The following is a 21,580-nucleotide window of genomic DNA, read 5'->3' as shown; positions in this document are numbered from 1 at the left end:
CTATGTGCAAAAGATTAACAACAAACTTACTGAATGAGTGGGACCTACTTTTGAATCACTTTGAAAAAAGGGAAGCAGCGGTTTTAATGTTCTTAGACCGGGCCTATGATTGCCTAGACGGAGACATACTATTAACAAAATTAGCGAGATATGGCGTAAGGGATAAAACGGATAAAGTAATATCTAAGCCAACATCCTCGAATCGTTAAAGTCTACAAAAATCGACAGAGTGAAAACCCAAAAGTTTGCTATAATAACCATGGCGTAGCTCAGGGAAGTATATTAGGGCCCATTATGTTTTTTATATTCATCAATCAATACACGGTTATAGAAAGGTCCAGACAAATAATAAATTATGCAGATGACACGAATATCCAAATTGGCTACATGTGTCTGTATAAACTCCTAAATGAATATAATAATTTTATTAATTAGCAATTAAAAGGGAAATTAAAAAACTCTTAATTGAATTTGAGCCACATAGCTTAGACAACTATCAAAATTCGTAAATAATCCTTATTTAGAATATAATGTAGTATTACGATTGTTCTAGCAATAAATTGAACTGAGATGGCTTTTACTTGACGGTATATATAGTATCAGGTAGTTTGTAAAAATTACATTTGAGAAAGACACGGTGTGTTGTCGAAACATTTTTCATGTGAAAATATATTGGGTTGTTCGGAAAGTCATTTCGTTTTTTTTGGGGAACATGAAAGACAGTTTTCGTATAATGAATAAATATTTTATTAAATTATATATTGGCCATTCTGGTCCAACACCTTTTGCCATCTTTCTGGCAGTAACATAATTCCCCTCTCATAAAAGTTTTGGTCCTTGCTGGCAAAAAACTGGTTCAGGTGGTTTTTGACGTCTTCATTTGAGGTAAAGGTTTTGCCATCCAAAAAATTTTGCAGAGACCGGAACAACTAGTAGTCGGAAGGCGCCAGATCTGGAGAATATGGTGGATGTTGCAGTACGTCCCATTCAAGCTGTAAAAGTTTTTGGCGAGTGACCAAACTTGTGTGAGGTCTCGCATTATCCTGGTGGAACACTACACCCTTCCTGTTGATTAATTCGGGCCTCTTCTCTTTAAGTGAATCATTCAATTTGTCCAGTTGATGACAATAGACTTCTGAATTAATCGTTGTATTGTCCGGCAAAAGCTCAAAAAAAACGATTCCTTTGAGATCCCACCAAACGGAGAGCACCACCTTTTTTTGGTGAATGTTGGCTTTTGACACGCTTTGAGCCGGTTCATCTTTTCTGCTCCATGACCTCTTGCGTTTAACATTGTTTTTCGTCTCCAGTAATAATCCGCTTCAAAAATGGATCATTTTCTTGACGTTTGAGGAGCGAATCACACACGTCAACGCGACGACACAAATTTCGCTCCGTAAGGACATGGGGCACCCACATATCGAGCTTCGAGGTTAAGCTCATGCCTTTCAAATGGCCATAAACAGTCGAATTCGACAAATTTAATCTCTCACCGATCTCTTGTGTGGTTATTCGCCGATTTGCATCAACTAATGCCTTTATCGCATCTTTGTCAGCTTCGACCGGCCTTCCAGAGCGTGGTGCATCTTCGACATCAAAATTGCCGGATCGAAATTTTGCAAACCAGTTCTGGCACTGGCGTACTGTTAACACGCCTTCTCCATACACATCCGTCAATTTTTTTCTCGCTTGGACAGCATTTTTACCTTTTCTGAAGTAAAAAAGTAAAATATGACGAAAATGCTACTTATTGCTCTCCATATTTAAAAGGGCACCAACCAAAAACTACTGCGTAGAATTAATAGAACTTTTTCACAGACAAGCCTTGCAATATCAGCTCTCAAGACATATAATGGTTATGCGGCTTAAGTGTGAAGTTGGTTTCGAAAAAACGTAATTAAGTCCTCTGACGGAAAAAAATGAAATGACTTTCCGAACAACCTTATATAATTTCGTGAAAATCTGAACTTTTTATTTCTTATTTATTTTGTTAAATGGATTTTCATCAAGTAAAAGCCACCTCAGTTCAATTTTTGAAAGAAGCTGTAATTGATTTCTTGGCTATTTGGTATTTCAAATTGTTTCTACGTCGCCGAATATGTTCCCAAAACATTTGGTTTTTTAACAAAGTTCTACAAAATAAAGGTGGTTCCCAAGTTTATGAAATTAAAAACCAACAACAGAGGTCCCGCTGCAAGGAAAGCCCTGATCCAAGGCCAGACGAAATGGATGAAGGAAGAACCAAGACACGAGCACAGAAAATGGGATACAAACTACATTTATGTAAATTCTTTTCATCTATCATTCATAAAAAGTTTCTTAGACAACCAATTTTACAACTGGTTCATAAACTTAACAGACACAACATTTTCTGAAAATGAAGTTGAATTTCTGGAAAATGGTTTCAACTTTAACTTACATCACTCGAACATTAATAGACAATTAGACTGTTCAGGGATCGACTGTGAATTAGCAATTAAGGACATTAACGATTCTAAATTAAACAAACGTGTATTAGCGAATATAATAAATTCTCAATTAACAGATAACAACAAACACCAAGAAATTTCTCAAATGTAGCTAGGAAAAACTATCAAAAACAAAGCTTCTGAAAATAATATAATATTTACACGTGCAGATAAAGGGAAGCAGTCATAGCTATCGATCTCCCAGAATATATTTCAAAAACAAACAATTTTCTTAAATCAGAACTTTTCCAATTTATCAAACACGATCGTACTGAGTTATATCAAAGAAAAGTTAAGGAAGTAATTACTAACTCTACACTATTTATTGACAAAGACAAATATTTTTTACCAATTATGAATCCACAACCGCCGAAATTATATTCTTTAGTTAAATTAGATTTTAAACCAAAATTTGTAATAAAAAATTCTTTTGAATTAATCAACAAAATTAAAGATATGAAAATCCCTTCTAACTCAACAGTCTTTTGATGTACAAAACTTATATCCCAGTATTCAACCTATGGTTTGATTATGGGAAACCCACTTAGTCCTTTTTTAGCCAAGGTTTTTAAAGATTTTTAAAGGATGTTCTAATATGATATTTTCCAAAATATCATATTAGAAGATCCTTTAAGTAAAAGTTGTCTATGGTGGTATAGACACGTAGATGATGTCTTTGCTTGCTTTGTTGGAACGGACAGACAATTGAATTCTTTTTTAAATTACATTAACTCATTACAAAATCGTATAAAATTCACTATCGTGATTGAACAGGATAACTCTATAAATTTTTTAGACTTAACTATTACGAAAACGCAAAACAAATTAGATTTCTCCATTTACCATAAACCTTCCCACACGGACACAATCATACATAACAGCTCAAATCACCCTTATATACACAAAATGCCTGCATTTCACTCTTGTATACACAGACTTCTTAATACGCCACTCTCAACAGAAAATTACAACAAAGAACTTAATATCATTAAACAAATTGCACTGAACAACGGCCACAATCCGTCCATTATCGATAAAATTATAAAGAAAAAACAAGTCCAGACAACAGTAAATTCTATTTATCCGAAACCTAATACAGAACACAAACAATTTATAACAATTACATACGTATGAGAACCCAGTAAAAAGTTTCAAAACATTTGTCAAAATTTGGTTTAAAAATAGTTTTCAGAACTAATAACACAACAGGAAAATGTTTAAAAAACAATAAAACCAAATGTCCAAAATCTCAAAAATCAGGTGTCTGCAGGTTGAAATGCGGATCATGTCCTAAAATGTATATTGGACAAACAGGTAGATCCTTCAAGAAACGCATTAACGAACACAAAAGAGGGTTTAAAAACAATAGTTTAGATTCTAATTATGCTATACACTTAAACACAGAAAAACACATTTTTAACGACAATTTTGACATTTTACATACAGCCACAAAAAGCAGAAAATTAAATTTATTGCTTAACGAACAATTAGATTTAAATACATCTCCATTATTAAACTTAAATTTTCATAAAAATAATTGAGGTTTTAATGTCATTTTTCCGTATATATATATAGTAGCAGGCAGTTTGTAAATATTACCTTTGATAAAGACACGGTGTTGTCGAAACAATTGTCATGTCAAAATATATAATTTCGTGAAAATCTGAACTTTTAGTTCTTATTTATTTTGTGTGGCGATAAATACTTCTAGTCGTAGCTGACCTACTGCGAGTCTTTGACGTCGTTTTATTTATCGTTAACATGAGTAACAATTTTTGGAATCAATAACTATCTACCTATCATCTATCTAAGCATAGCATCGGGCGAGTCAGAAATGTCTTCAAGAAATTTCGATTACCAGTCGTAGGAGACATACCTGTTTGCAGATTTTAAGAACGTGGTTTGGAAAAATATCGGCAGCAGTAGCACCATCGAAAGTTAAAATTGCAGAAGCACCGAAGAAGAAAATAAATCGATGCTTGTTCATAACCAAACGTGTGCACGACAAAATTTATGATACAGATAAAGATCTTCTTAAGAAAGTTAAATCGGTTCGAAAGCGTTAATAATATCTAGACCCTTCGGCCAAGTCTAATTAATTATAGTGAAAGCAAAACGGGAATAATGCCCGTATTTTATGCACACATTGTCCGACATGAAAGAAGATCTCGCGAGGGGGCAAACCTGGTGGCAGCGCAACCGAAGCATATGTATTATTTTTAGGTTCACGATCTCTACGGTACTTTCTCTCCTTCGTACGCTTATTGGCCGACGTCCCACAAATTTTAGTCGGGTTTTAGTTGCCGATCTCTCGACTAATCGTAGATATTTTTAGTAGTCGATTTTGCGGATGTTGGGCAAGACGCGCGTTACTGCTACGTTGCGGTCCATCATGACGGTTTGAGCTTTATATCACTAATTACAAAGCGCCATGGAAACTGTGTCAGTAATTAAGGCACGATGTGAAGGCGGACAACAATAAACAAAGGTAAATTATTAAAACGTATTTTTAACCTTGGGACCGTTAATTGGAATACTTTTTAGTCGGGTTTTTTAATGTTGGAACTGGGTGATTCGTAGTTTAGTAATTTTCAGAAATTTGCGTTTTCAAATAATAAAGACTGATACAACAACTGAAGGACTAAGTACGTAATATGTTTGAATGACAGTAAACCTGATTTAAAAATATACAAAAAAAAATCTAAGGCCAATTCCAATAACGTATATATTTTGGAAACAACAAAATTGAAATTACCTAATTCTTACGTTTATTCGAGGAAATGTTCTAAACTAATCCGTAAGCAAGCAATTTAAGCGCCATTCATTACAGCGTCAGTGGAGTGTAGCTTGAATAATTGATCTAATTTTAGAGTTTGAATCGATTTGGTCATTGCCAATATTATGCGCCAAACAAACTAACATTCTCGTTTCCATTAAAAATAAACGGGAGTTTGTGAATGGCAAAACCTATATAGGTATGTCATGAACGTGCCTAGGTTGTCACAAAAAATGTAAACGAAAATATAAATAAATAAAAGGTATGTATATAAAAAGTACTGAAATTAAAGTCTGTTCATAAATATAAGAAAGTGACTAACTGATACGAATTAAGGAAAGACCCGGGCAAGCCGTAAGAATGAAATATGGCCAAACACATCCGTACTTTGCATAGAATTTAATTATTTGGGGTTTTGTTAGGAAAGATACTAAACAATATTTATTTATTTAAGTATGTATTTATGTTTAAATCTAAAATAAAATTACAAATTATTTTTATTACCTACTTAAATTACTTAAAATTATTCACATATCAGCATCACTATCACTATCATCGCCTGTTCGAAATATTATTTGTTCTATATTATCTGCAATATGGATATACGATCGTTCTGCTTTTTCTATATGTTTAACAGAATTTGCCCAACTTTGTGGAGGGATGTTAAAAACTTCGGTTTCTATAAGTTTGAGGACATTGGAGTTAACACGGGGAAAAACATTGTTACGACGAATGCCAGTTGGTGCCAAACATGTTCCATGGGATTAAATATACAGTGGTAAGGTGGAAACCCTAAAACTGAATGCCCTAGATTTTTTGCATAATTATCACAGACGTATTCCTTTTGTAGGTTCAAGCTTTGTAGAACCTCAATTAATTGATTTTTGGTGAAAATAAATGTCGTTATTATACATGATTGTTGCTTTTGTGCCACATGAGGAAGCGGTTTTAACCAACTGTCTACTGTGATAACTTGCCTTGTCCATTACAATGACGCTATAAAGGAGGAATGTTTGGAACTAGTTTGTTTTTAAATCAATTTTCAAATAAATCAGCGATGGTGTCTTCATGGTAATCCAGAGAAGAATCTTTAATATTTTTTGCAGACAGAGAAAGTCCATTTGGAATTCAAACATCTTTGAAGCCAGCATGCAAAATAGTTTTTCTTTTACCTCTTTTTGATGGCGCGTTTGTTTCACACTTATCAGTTGAGTCAACCCAACCCTTTTCCGGGGTATCATAAATGTCGAACCAGCTTTCATCCAAGTATATAATTGGCCTTTGTTGTTCACTGTTAATCCTAATTTTTTCTAGATATTCCATTGTATGTTAATTACCACCCCTGGATAATCCCATTCAAAAGCAATTGGTCACTTTCTTATATCCATGAACAGCCCATATAACAAATACATATCGTTAAAGAAAGATTTTTGGTTATTCTTGAATTCCTGGCTTAGTAAATGATTTTCAAAAATTATTTTTTTCTCCGTAGGGATATAGGTTTCATAATATTGGTTTTTGCAGCAAATTTACTAGAAATTTGTAATGGCAATGGATAATTTTTGTGAATTTGATTAAATAAATATATATAAATCGTAAATCACACTCTGCATTTCCATTTTCACATTTTGCCTCGAATCTTCAGTTTATATTTTGTAGTCTTCTTCGGTATTACATTGTGACAGCCCTTAAACTGATCCCCAGAACTTTCGATACTACTGAATATTCGTGGAAAGAGAATAAAGAAATTCTCTTTCATTTTTAAAATAAGTTATTAAATTTAAAACTATCGATTTTTCATGTCAAGTGTAGGTCTACCTTATTTATATAACGAATTTTATTTTGAGGGCACAGTTAAACAAACAGACGGGTTAATTAAACAGGGTGGACAACTTAAAGGCTATATAGATAAGTTTACATAAATTGCAACGATAGATTTCCTTATTTCAGTTTTTAAGGTCTGCACACCCCCAAATGTTGCTAAATTAGAGTCACACTAATTTCCATGCAATTTTTTAATTATATAAAGTTATAATTAATTAATTTAATTATAAGACCGCAAGTTATAATTTGGTATTAGTGTTAGGTTATGTTGTGAAGGAAGGAAGAATATCACCTTTTTGGGATGACGCGAAGAAGCAATTACGATGTAAACTTTATGGTACACTTTTATTTTATAAACCCCTTTTAAAGAGCTGTTTTCGTTTTTTGACCCCGAGAGTACCGACTACAGAAGTAAAAATATTATGAAATTAGATACCATTTTAATCATTATGCTTAGAGCAGCGAGCCCAGGGAAATAATAAATTGCTCTCCAATTTTTTATAGCTAACGAAGAAAAAACACACACAAATTTAATTTTGATATGAACAGGTAAGTGGCTAGCACCAGTAAAGTTCATAAATTGTCACGATTACATTTCTGGCAGTAAAAAAACTTAATATGACGCATCTAAATGAAACGTAGAAAATTCCAGTTTTTATTTTCGTTGGATATGGAGGCAAACGGAGGTTTACGGAGAAGTTTGTAATTTGTTTAAAGCAAAAACAGGGCGTGTTAAACTCGTCTACTCTGAGGTCGTCAAAAAACCAACAATCCAACCAGTCAATCTTCTGAAGTAGCTTTAAATAATACCCCATTTTGCTCCACAAGTGCGTGAATGTTAAAACTATTTCCAGATACTAATCTACAAGATTTTTCGTCCGGGGCTATTTAAAATAAAAAATGTATAAGGAAAGAAACAAAATTTAGATTATATGAAATTGGGATAAAATTAGATACGAACTAGGGCAAATATAGCCTGAGTAATGTCACGAAAGGTTTTAAACCGATCAAGAAGCTAATGATGGGCATTTTCGATATCTAATAAAATAATTTCTTTGACATTGTGAATTTTATAAATTACGAACTTCTTCTTATCGTTTTGTCTTCATATCCCATAAAAATGAAAATTTCAATACTCTGGGTTTTATTTAGGTAGCGATATTCACTTGCTTTAGTGACAGAAATGTAATTGTGACTATTTGAGATCTTTATTAGCACTGTTGTGTTTGTCTTTTTATTATTATTATTATTATTATTATTATTATTAATTTATTTATTTTATAGGCGCTACACCAGTTATGTGCGAAAAATGACGCTGAATTCGAAAATGGATATAAAAAACTCATGTTCCATTCCTTACTCGAATCAAAATAGTTGATCTCCCAAAGGAATTATGTAATCCCGAAATACTTGATAAATATTTTGCATCGTGGTTGATAGTATTTCAATTGATAAAATAAACTATTATAACTCCAATGTGCATCCAAATATTATACATAATCCTCAATTTTAATTTAATTAGCAAAAAAGACGGAATATCTATAAAAGCTGTCAAGCTTTGTCCTCCATACTGTATAAATCCTTCAATTAATACTGTTAACAACTGTTTCTTGGATAATTATTTTCCCACTGTTTGGAATAAGGCCATTATAAAACCAGTTGCTAAAATATCAAATTCCTCACATCTACCAACAAATGTCTACCTTTGTAAATTTGGTCAAGTACAACGACCAGTCTAGTTAAGTTATTGAATGACGTTCGCCACAATGAAGATAGAGGGAAGCTACCTGTTCGGCTCTTTTGGATTTTAGTAAAGCTTTCGACAGGATTAATCATAATATATTGTTGGAAAAACTTAATTATCTCCGTTTCTTAACTGGATTTGTAAAGTTAAATTTAATCTAGAAAAATCTAACTATACCCCAATCACAATTGGATGGCAAAAGGTTCAATTTTGGGACCCTTATTGTTTAGTATTTATTTAGCAGAAGGAGTGTGTCAAATATTCAAGGAGGCACCTTTTTTTTAAGTTTTATAGTTAGTTATGTATTTTTTATATATTTTTGTTATCGTTTATTTCTTATACAGGCTGATGTGTTGTACCATAAATGCAGGGTGATGCTTGAAGCTTATCCGACTAGTTTTTTTTGTAATCGCGGTGCAATCTTCTTTGTCATTGCTATTGTTAAATGTTAATCACACTATATAGCTCGACAAATAAATAAATAAATACGTACATAAATAAAAGGAATTTGGTATATTTTCTTCCAGTATACTTTCTATTTGCTGCAATTGTGCTAAATATTTTAGCCGTTCAAAGTATATCTTCGATCGCTTCGACATCCTTTGGTCTTTAGACGTTGAGTATAATGTCTCTGAGCTCTATAAATACGCCAACCTTTTTTTTTAGATTGAAAATTTGTCAAGGTTATCTATCCCGCGTTCTAATTTAGTTAAACGGAAACTGAGTAATTTCTCTGGTGCCAAAAACGCTCACTACCGCAGACTACTGTCTTCATAGTAAACTTTAGCACTGCCATCGGGATCGAATCGAATTTTATTAAACTATACGCGTTCATTTAAATAATTATCAGATAGTAGTTTATCGTAGCAGAGTAAACACCAAATGTCTCATCGCCCTGTTTGTTGCAGGATATTAGTCATACCCCGGCCGCATTGCAAACAACAACGGATTGAAATCAAGAAGACTGACTCTACGAAACCTGTGATCATTTCGTGTGATTTTTTTACTACTAACACTTCCACAATAACGACGCAAACCGTACGAGATGGATTTCCTCTCGGAATTCGACGAGGTGATGGCGAAAGACAACATGTACGACATAAAATTCGGCAACAAGATCCAGAGGGTGGGCAAGATCTTTTCCTACACGTTTTGGAGGACGAAGATCGACGGCGAGATATTCTGGAGCGTCCAAGGCAACAATAACGACGGTTCGGCGTGGATCGTGACCCAATATTTTGGCCCGCCGGAGGAAGCTAAACGCTATCAGCAGGAGATCATTTTGCACCATCCCAGCGAGAAGAAAATCAAGATGGTGTATACGTCGCCGTGCACCAAGGGAATGAACTCGATCAAGATCTCCAGGGCTATCGTCTACCATTTCCGGGACGACAACAACAGCCTCAATTTCGAATACAGGATAACCCGTTTGAAGAGGAGACCCTATCCTCAGAGAATCATGTGGTAGACACATTTGTTGCATTTGTAATCTTTATTTATGTTATTTGGTAACATAACTTTTAAGATTACGTAAGCGTTTGAAGTATATGCGGTCATAATCTAGTAGATAGCGGCATTTTAATGGAAGGCGTCTTAATTACGCATCGTGCGTGTGCTTTACGATTAGTTATAATACGGATACGGATTCATATGGACGGCGAGTTGTAAAAATTGTTAATCGCGTTAATTCTTTTGACCCAGACGATTTTCTATTAATTTGAGTTTGTTGTGTACGAAAAATTTAACTTTTACTTAACGGTTTAATTGTTACGACACAAAAACAGCGGTTCGTTGCAAAGTAACGTAAGACAAAAACGGCGGCCACGTGAAAGCGACAGACACGCCACGAGACGTAAAAAGAAATAATTAAGAAGTTAGAATTACGGCTGATTTTCATGGTGCTTGAATCCTAAGCCGCCATTTCGTTAAGTGGAATATTAGAACCGCGTGGAGATGAGTTGAAAGTTCGTTTACGCACTAGACAAAAGTAACGTTTATTTATTTATTGCATGAGCAAAATTTTGTTTTAGTAGTCGATATTTCTACACGTAGTTTCGTTTTAAAAACTCCCAAAAAAATATGCAAATATTAAAAATGTTCCCAAAAATAAAGGTACTACTTAAGCATTGTGGATTTTATTTGATTTCTACCTAACTACCGTTTTATCACTGAAATGAAAGTGATAATTAGGTGATGATTTATATGTGAAACTAACCAGAACCATGATTAACTCGGCTCAAATATGTGAAAGCATTCATTGTAACTATTATTGCTTACTTAACATTTATTACGAAATATTACTAATGAATTAGCTTTAATTGCTTTCATATATGAAGTTTTTTTTTCGGCGTAACAAACGCAAAAGTTTGTTCGGTTTGATCAACAGGAACTTATTTTTTCAAAGAAACTTCCACAGGCCACTGTAATGCTTTTTACAAAACTTCTGGATTCCTCCTGCGTCGGTTATTGCTGAGTCGAAATTGCTCTGAAGAAGTCAACATGATGATTGGCGAAACATCAGCAATTTCGACTCAGCAATAACCGACGCAGGGGGAATCCAGATGTTTTGTAATAAGTATAAACAGGAAGTTATATTTTGTTATTATTAATTGCAATTTTTCTCTTACAGTTAAAAATAATATTAAAAAAACAATTTCCTAAATTCATTCCTAAATATTAAACCTATATTAAAATATAAAAAACCTTAATAATATTAACAATAAATAATTTCTTTTTAATGTAAAAAATAAATATAACAATTAATTATCATTTAAAATTAATTCATTGATTTTCTTAAGTAATTCAATTAAAATACTGTTCTTGCAAATCATTCATGAAAATTTCTTCTTTGTTTCAGTTAAGCTACCTTTGTGGGGCCAAAGATTGCATGAAATGTCACAAAAAATGTCACTCACATAATTTTTACTAAGAAGTATTTGTGATTTAGCATTTAACATAACAGCATGCTCCGTCTAAAAGATTGTTCCTTGTTTGTTCAATATATTTTATTATTACGTTAGATCGTAAGAGAAAGACAACAAATACCGTGCTCCTTATTATTAATATGAAGCCGAAATATATAACTCAATGGAAATTATTTAATACGTGAGTTTTTCCTTCACTTAATTCTTCAGTATACAGGTTTCCTTTTTAATAAGTCCTCTACTGATTAAAGGTTCATATAGCTATTTCATAACTCATAAAACCGTTTTTTTTAAAGCATAGTAAACAGGGATATTAAATATTGCTACTGATATATCAGTTGAAATATTAACATACCTAACTTATTTTAAGTATCCTGTGCATTAACAACTAATGATGATGATGATGATGAGACTAGGACTGACTTACTTAAAAAACTTAAAAAGTTTTATTACTTTATTATATTTCGCATATCCAGTGGCTTTGTTACTTACCCTTGGCTCTACTTTCTTATTATTATTCTTATTGTTTCTAATTCTATAATAAAATTGGTCGGATGCGTATATTAAATATATAAATAAAAGCTAAATTCTGTTCATAGCTATAAGAAAGTGACTAACTGATACGAATTAAGGAAAGGCCCGGGCAAGCTGTAAGTATGAAATATGGCCCAACAGGTCCGTACTTTGCTTAGAATTTAATTATTTGGGGTTTTGTTAGGAAAGATACTAAACAATATTTATTTATTTATGTTTAAGTCTAAAATAAAATTACAAATGATTTTTATTAACTACTTAAATTACTTGAAATTATTCACATAATATATCAGTATCATTATTGCTATCATCGCCTGTTCTAATCATTATTTGTTCTATATTATTTGCAATATGGATATACGATTCTTCTGCTTTTTCTATATGTTTAACAGAATTTGCCCAACTTTGTGGAGGGATGTTAAAAACTTCGGTTTCTTGAGGTTGAGGACATTGCAGTTAACACAGGGAAAAACATTGTTACGACGAATGGCAGATTTCAGTTGGTGCCAAACATGTTCTATGGGATTGAATATACAGTGGTAAGGTGGAAGCCTTAAAACTGTATGCCCTAGATTTTTGCATAATTGTCACAGACGTATTCCTTTTGTAGGTTCAAGCTTTGTAGAACCTGAATTAATTGCTTTTTGGTATAATATTCGTGAAAATAAATGTCATTATTATACATGTAGTTTTGGATTTTTGCTTTTGTGTCACATGAGGAAGGGGTTTTAGTCAACTGTCTACTGTGATAACTTGCATTGTTCCTTACAATAACGCTATTAGGAGGAATGTTTCAAAACTTTCAAATAAATCAGCGGTGGTATCTTCATGGTAATCCAGAGAAGAATCTTTAATATTTTTCGCAGACAGAGAAAGTGGCGCACCAGGTTTCATCCAAGTAAATAATTGGCCTTTGTTGTTCTCTGTAAATGCTATTTTTTTCTAGATATTCCAGTCGCCATTTCCGAATTCTAAAAGATTCCATTAAAACTTGCCTTTTGTCAATTTTTTTAAATCTAAAACCCATGTGTTGAATACACTTCCATAAGGTAGTTCTGCCACATTTAATACCGGTTTCATCTTTTTCAAGCCTCCTAATTAAGATATCTAATGTAGGCACGCTTTGTTTCTCGTATAACTGGTAAATTTTACGCCGTATTATATCTTGATCAGTTTCATCTACACTTGAGAAAATGTCAGCATCGCTTTTTTTTCCTCGCTGAAATCGGATTATTCACAATTTTCCATAGAGTTGATGTTGGAATTTTCGTCAATGTGGCCGTTTCTTCTAAAGATGCTTGCTTGCTCACGTTCAATGAGAGTCAAATAAACATTGTTTATAACTTCCTTAATCTCAACAGAATAGTGTTTTCTACATTTGGGCGAGAGCATCTCCTGAGATAAACTAGACTCGCACATATTTTGCATAATTCGCACACGAATCAACACACGCTGTATTACATACGAAATAAGAATGATTACTAATAAACTTAAACTAAGTAGTATGCCAAACCAAAGAATATTAAATACAGGTAGGTATAAAATTATGTTCTATTACGGACCACAATTTTACCTGAATTTTAATTCCGAAACTTTAGGTAATAATCTTGTTGTATTATATGTTAATGACAACCCTTGGATAATCCCATTCAAAAGCAATTGGTCGCTTTCTTATGTGAACAGACTATACCTAATGGTCAACGCTCAAGAAATTCCGTCCAGACACTGAAATATGAACAAATTATTCATTGACGCCAGCAGCATGTTTTATCTATTGGTATAGCAACTTTTTAATTATATTGATAGCTTGTCCCAACCTTAGATACACTAGTGCGAAATGTGTGGAATGCTTGGGTTCAGTATGTTAGAAGTATGGGGTTCTATTGAATATTATTGAAACTATGTTTGTAAAAAGTTATTGGAATAAAAACTAGATATATCCTAGACTAGATTGCCTTCCTATAAATTTTATGATACTTCGCGAATACTGTTACTGCTACCGCTATTACAACGTTTTTTTTTGTCGACACTTTGTGTTGTACGAGTTGTGTTCAATGAGTCAGGTAACTTTAAAGTTTTATCAAAAAGTATTTATTTATTTAGCAAAATTGATGTTGTCCGCTTCAATAATAGATACAGATATAAAACACTTGTGCCAACGTTTTTTCCAATCTTCGAAGCACTTCTGGTATAGCTTCAAGTTTTTTCAGAGATTTATTCTTTATCTCCTCAATAGTTCCAACCCCCTTCATTTCATGGGTTTTTGTTTTGGAACAAAAAAAAGTTGCAGGCCAAATCTGGAGAGTATGATGACTAAGGCATGGTTGCGATTTTGTTTTTGGCCAAAATGACGCAAGCAACGATGAGTGAGCAAGTGCATTATGCCAAATCCATGAATTGTTTGCACACAATTCCGGACGTTTTCTTTATATCGCTTCTCGCAAACGGCGCATAACTTCAAGGTAAAACTCTTTATTTACCGTACGACCGTGTGGTAACAACTCTTGATGTACTAAGCCACGATAATCAAAGAAAACAATTAGCAAAACCTTGACATTTGATCGAACTTGGTCCTGGCGATTCTGGGTTCTTTCATTAGGACTACTGCGCTATGGTTTCGACGTATTAACCATGTATCGTCACCAGTTATGACCTTTCTGTTGCTGTTACACGTTTCATGCCAAAACTTCTGAAGAAATTGCATGACACGAACCAACAGAGATGCCGACGTCTTCAGCCACTTCTCTAATAGAGATTCGACGATTTTTCAACACCATTTGTTTCACTTGTTTCGACGCTTTCATCACCTATTGACGTACTGAGGCGTCCAAAGCGATGTTCGTCATCGGCGCCTTTTCGGCCATCTTGGAACACCCTGTACCGCTTATAAACATTTTTTTGCTCAAAATAGATTCGCCATATGCCGCTGTCAACATTTCAAGTGTTTTGTAGTACTGGACTCTATTTTTTACACAAAATTTTATGCAAGTTCTTTACTCCATTTCGACAGCAGAAAATCGCACATAAAACACATCTAACGCTTCTATTTCATAAAGAAAAAGTAAACGTGTAAATTGGCTGATCAGATGAAATGTACCTAGCCAGTCCAATTGCAAAAGTCGCCTTACTTTTTGAACACCCCTCGTATATACGCGTCTAGGTTAGAATTTGCTTTAAATTAATCATACAATTAATTAATTCAGGTAATAAATAATAAATAAGGGGCATTTAAATTTTATGACCTATTTTTGCTATGCGCTTTTTTTGAAAGCCAATTTGTCAAATGACTTGGGTTAAGGGTATTTTGAAGCTTTATTTGAATTTGAGGGTTTATTCACTGGTATACTTCTCAAATAAGAGGTGATTTACGTTGCTATTGCCTAAACAGTTATCTAAACAGAGACAATTGTTTTGCGTGGTTTGTTGATTTAAGTCATCCTAACCTCAATTTTCTCGGAAATCAGTGACATATTGGCATCATAATTGGTGGTAAAAAAAACCTATTGCTCAATGAATAGAGTGAACTTACATTTACTGCTAAAAATTGCATTTATTCAACACCAATCGAGATATAGGGGGTCTATTCTTATTCAAACCCCACAAATGTCAGAATAAACGCGTTAAATTGCCTTTTAAGTCACATCATGCACTCGTTTTTATCGGGAGGGCCATACGTGATGAATAACCATTAAATTAAAAAGTTTTGTATTTCTTTCCTGCCGTAATTTACCGAGGTTTCTACGGTTGACAGTATCCGGGTGAGTTGTGTGAGCCCATAAATTTTTTAGATTTATGGTGTATTCGATTTGAGCGAGCAGCTATTTTCTCGTAAGGAATGGATCAATTCCATAATGCTTATAAACGGGCACACCTGGCCACCAAACTTTAAAATTAATTGAGGAAACTTGAATATATTAAAATATGTAATTGCAACATATGTACATGCTGTATATTTGAGTAGGAAAATTTAGATTCTGCCTAATAATAATATCTTTATTATCCCATATATTTAGAATACAATCAGTAGGACAATATAGATCATGCAAATGAGGCAGAAAATTACATTAAACATTTATATAATAAAAATATATGACAGAGCACAACAATACAATGATGACAAACATTAATAGGTAAAATATTCGTTTAAATTATAAAAACAGTTTTATAGGAGGAAAAACTTTAGTTTGGATTTAAAAATGTTGACATTACTACTGCTCTTTAGCTCTGGGGAGAGTTTATTGTAGACTTTAATACCGATGTTCGTAAAATATTTTTGTGAAAATTCTAGTCTATTTTTTTTATGGAGAAACAATCTTTGTTACGTGTATTATAGTAATGGAAATCTCCGTTTTTGTGTAAGGTATGTTTATCTTTATATACCCATAAATAAACTTCTAATATGTATATACACGCTAAAGGCAGTATCTTAAACTTCCGGACGAGGGGCCTGCACGAACTATCAGACGACACTCCAGCAATACACCGTAGGACTTTTTTGGGATTTGAAAACAGATGTCGCATGACTTGAATTTCCCCAAAAGGGAACATCATAGAGTGATCTCGAATAGATGTGAGCATAGTAGAAATTTATCATGCACTCTTGAAGAAAGTAATTGACAATGAGTTTCCCAAGATAGTGCTCTTTTATTTGAAGGCGTCCCCGTCCGACCAGACATTCACCGACAGATCTTTTTTGTTTTGTGGGCATTTGAATATTAGTACACTTGTTTTTTGGGCATTAAAAAAGAGTTCGTTGGTGTTAAACCAGCTATTTAGCAGTGCAGTGCAGTGCAGTGTAGTACAGTGCTGAATTAATTCTGTCATGAAGAGTTTGATAACAGTGTGAGGAGACAAATTGAACAGTTGTCAGCGAACTCTGATAGACCCACCTAGGTTGGTGAGCCCAAAGTTCATTGATAAAAAGGATAAAAAAACAACAGGGCCAAGCATTGTACCTTGCGGTACACTTCTATATACAGATTGGACTTGGGATTTTTTAATTTGACACCAGTTGCCCCTCTCCTGCCTTATTTCAACATACTGGCTACGATTTGTTAAGAACGATCTGGACCAGTTCAGAGCAATTCCACGAATTCTGTACAGTACATACAGTCAAACGCCCTGCTAAGATCACAAAATATCCCAGCAGGGTGCTCTCCAGACTCAATATAGTTGATAGCATGCTCCAAAAATGAATGGATTGCTGTTTGGGTTGATCTACATGTTCTGAAACCGTCTTGACTTTCAGACAAAATTTTGTTTGATGTGATTGCTATTGGACGATAATTTTCTGCAGAGTGCTTGTCGCCCTTTTTAAAGATGGAGGTCACAAGCGGAATTTTCAGGGCTGTAGGAAAAACTTCCTCTGTTAATGATTCATTTATCAGGGAGGTCAATGGACTCAGGATATAGCCGGCACACTTTTTGAATATTACAAAAGGCACACTATCAGGGCCATAAGAATTTTTGTTTTTTATTTCATTTTTTATTAAGTTCGATATTTCCTCTTGAGAGAAAGGTCTAATGTACATACTTTTAGGCAAGCTTCCAATTACATCTAGAAATGAATTTTTCTGCATGTCATATGACTTCTTAATTTTTTTAACTATTTTATTAGATGTATGTGTATATATTAGAGATTTTAATTTATCGAATTTAACTTGGTCGAGAGACGTAAATTGCAATGATTTGTTGCCTAGTAATTCCTCTGATCCGCTGAGTAAATGTTTTTCATACTTTTTTTCCTTAATAATCTGCGACAATATAATAACGTTTTAAATACTAGAAACAAAATTTTGGATCTAGCCATGTCTGCTTCTCTAAAGACGAAGGTAATTGAATGTAATAGTCCGCTAGTTCCTGTGGACAATTTGAGCCGCGAAAAAAAGATTATTTGTAATTTTTGCGAAAAATTAATTTTTTCTAAAGTAAATTATGCAATTATTAATGAAATTCGTTCTATTCCTTGGAATGCTTTATTGACATCCAGTCATGTTGATCGTAACCTCGACTGTTTTTATGAAAAATTGTCAGAAATTGAAGATACACATATACCAAAAATTAATATAAAAAAACGGAAATATACCTTATGGTTCTCGAAGCACATTATTGGATTGATAAAAAGCAAGGAACGAGCTCATAGAGACTGGAAAAATAGCGGACTAATAGTTGATGAAGTTTTTTCGAATTTAAGAAAGACCGTTAAAATTATTATTAGTAAAGATTACAAAGCCTACATTGCTGTAACAGAACAAAATATTAAGCAAGATACAAAATATTTTTGGTCGTTCATTCGCAACAAAAAAGAACACAAACACTTCAGATGCTTGAACAACCTTGATATCTGTGAATTTTTCTCAAGCTTCTTTAGTAGTGTCTTTAAATCATCTGACACCTCTTCAGTAATATATCCAATTAAATGACAAGAATATTTTAATGTTGGTTATATATCAAAGGAAAAGAAGTCTTTATGCTCCGTTAATCCCTAAAAGCGACCTGGGTCAGATAGTTTTCCTTCGATATTTTTAAAATCATGCCCGATCTTTGTGAGCCCCTCTTTTTTCTCTCTTAACTGGTAAATATTTTTAAAATTTAAAATTGAAACTAGAGAATTTTGGTGTGCTCGCCCTCCTTAAGGGTTACTTGTGCGGGCGATCTCAGTATGTTGTTGTAAATGGGATAAAATCAAAGAGTACAAATAAAACTTCGGGGGTACCTCAAGGGTTGCATTTGGGTCCCTTATTGTTTACTATTTTCCTATATGATGTTGGCCAGTGTTTTCTACTTGCTCCTTGTAAGCATATGATCCAAAAATTTCAAAATCAGTCCACTCGGCGGCAGATTACGTATTGTTGAACGGAGATTTGTCAAATTTTGAAGAATATTGTTCTCTGCACAGATGGTTTGTTGACCATGAGAAATGCCACTGTGTTTTGTTTTCAAAAAGGTTACCACTGAACTTTTCGGACTCTGTAACGGACCTGGGTATTACATTGGATTCAGGGCTTCTTTTTGAGATGCAAACATTGTTCAAATGGTTCTAAAGAATCTTGGATTTATTTTACGGGTGACTCATGGGTTTAATAAAAAAAAATCTTTAATAATACGTTTTTACAATCTTGTCAGACCTGTGTTTTAATACGCTACGCCAGTGTGGAGTCCAATGTATTTTAAAATTTCGAACGGCTGGAGAGTGCACAACGAAAATTTGTGAATAATTAAATATCTCGGTTATGAGTAAGACTGGCTTGCTATTTGCGCGTCATGGTGATACTTTTTTGAATTTTTTATAGAAAAACTATCTGGTCTAATGAAGCTTGTATTAACAGTCCGGCATTTCAAAGAGGGAAAATAATCGTTACTGGTCCCAGCAAAACAAACATGTATTTCCTCGGGAGCAACAAGCCAGATTAGGTTTTAGCATTTAGTGTTTTGTTTCAGGAAGCAACATAAAATTTTTTATATGCAAAATAAGCTCGGGCAAAAAGCATATTTTTTCAAAGAGTCGGAGCTACTGTGTATAAAAATTCTAAAAAATATTATATGAGACTCTACGGATAAAGATGTGAGTTTTGCATTCGAGAAAACGGTCTCCAATTTGAACAACCGTTTTAGGTAGAATATTATATTAATATTCTCTAGATATATTGTTATTTCGTATTATTCAATATACATGACAATGGACTATAATAAATTGAAAATCATTACAAATAGCACTTCATAACGTATGAAACATTGAACTGAGATGGCTTTTACTTGATGAAAATCCAAATCCAAATTAAGAACTAACACCGTGTGTTTTTCAAATGTCACATTCTAATTTGACTTTGAGCATGGCGAGTAAGCGAAAATTTTTATCTCTAGATGGTAAAGTTGCTTTAATTCGGGAGATAGAACGGGGAGAAAATAAAAGTGATGTGGGACACACCGTCGACTGTATCCACGATTTGGAAGTGCAAAGAAAAAATCATTCAGGCTGAAGCGGCAGGCAGTTCTAGTAAAAAACTAAGAAAGCCAAAATTTGAAGATTTGGATCGGGCAATATTGCAGTGGTTCCAAGAGCAACGTCTTAAAAATGTACCAATCTCTGGACCTATCGTAAACACCAAAAGCGGGAAAGTTTGCTGAAGAACTTTGCATTATCGATTTCAAGGCTTCGGGGAAGATCAAACAGAGACAAGGTATAAATGATGGACAGATAATTGGCGAAGCCCTTGATGTCCACAGAAACGTCACTAATGATTGGCTGCAGAAGGCGTGGCCAAAACTAGCAGAAAAGTACCCTGCTGGCGATATTTTTAATTCTGATGAAATTGGTATTTTTGACAAAATAACGACAGATGAAACTCTTAAATTCCCAAGCGAAAAGTATGTGAGTGGAAAACTTTCTAAAGAACGTATAACAGTGTTAGTAGCTGCCAATATGAGTGGGAGAGAAAAAAGGAAGCTAGTCGTGATTGGAAAATCAATTAACCCACGATGTTTTAAGAACATCAAGCATTTGCCGGTCACTTACAAGGCAAACAAGTCTGCATGAACGACATCGCAAATTTTTAAAGAGGAGATACGGAAATGGCATGCAGTATTAAAGGGGAGGAAAATATTACTTCTCTGAGATAACTACCTTGCACATCCCCATATTCCAAATATACGGAATAGTGAATTGGCATTTCTTACAGCCAAAACAACAAGTGTGTTACAGCCGATGGACCAGATCGTAATAAAAAGTCTCAAGAGTCGATACAAGAAAAACATTTTAATGGAAATGATCGTGTCCGAAGACGAATTTTCGAATAATATGTTAGATGCAGTCAACTTTATTAGCAAAGCTTGGAAAGAGGTGACAGCAGAAACAATTCAACACTCCCATGGTCATGCGGGACTTATTACCGAGAAAGAATGTGAACAGGACTTGGAAGATTATCAGCCACTAAGCGGGTGGATAAAGCAGTTTCAAACAACAATTACGTTTACAAGTGAGGAGTTGCAAGATTGTATCAGGATTTGCCTACAACAACATACTTGACAGAGGAAGCCATATTACAACAAGCAAGAAAGGGTGAAGAAGAGCACCAAGAGGACGAAGAAGATGAAGAAGTTGATCTGAGACCACCACCAACCATTCAACAAGCCCTATATTTAGTGTTAGAGAATTTTTTTATTTATAATGAAAAAAAAAAAAAACAGTCCCTTCAATTTCGCTATATAGAGTTTCGACTGTAATTGCTTCAAAACTAATAAACGGTTTGAGCAAGTAAAAACCAAAGGGTTTTAATGCTGTTTTGTGTTGTAAAGCGTAATTCCTGTGGGC

The 21,580-nt window shown here is 33.9% G+C and overlaps 2 protein-coding genes across 3 annotated transcripts in view; one reads left to right on the top strand and one right to left on the bottom strand.

Annotated features, from left to right (window-relative positions):
* The window catches only part of LOC132705182 (E3 ubiquitin-protein ligase TRIM9), a 279,868-nt gene that overhangs the window by 169,976 nt on the left and 88,312 nt on the right, over nucleotides 1–21,580 (bottom strand). The window lies entirely within an intron of this gene.
* On the top strand, nucleotides 4,774–10,938 carry LOC132704825 (uncharacterized). Its single transcript, XM_060675098.1, has 2 exons — nucleotides 4,774–4,956; nucleotides 9,721–10,938. Exon 2 carries the CDS (start codon nucleotides 9,858–9,860, stop codon nucleotides 10,278–10,280), a length of 423 nt encoding a protein of 140 aa, XP_060531081.1. The 5' UTR covers nucleotides 4,774–4,956; nucleotides 9,721–9,857; the 3' UTR covers nucleotides 10,281–10,938.

The sequence above is a fragment of the Cylas formicarius genome, unplaced genomic scaffold (assembly GCF_029955315.1).
Source record: "Cylas formicarius isolate icCylForm1 unplaced genomic scaffold, icCylForm1.1 PGA_scaffold_7__23_contigs__length_41026272, whole genome shotgun sequence".
NCBI classification, from domain to species: Eukaryota; Metazoa; Arthropoda; class Insecta; order Coleoptera; family Brentidae; genus Cylas; species Cylas formicarius.
This window is presented reverse-complemented; position numbering and strand designations above follow the sequence as displayed.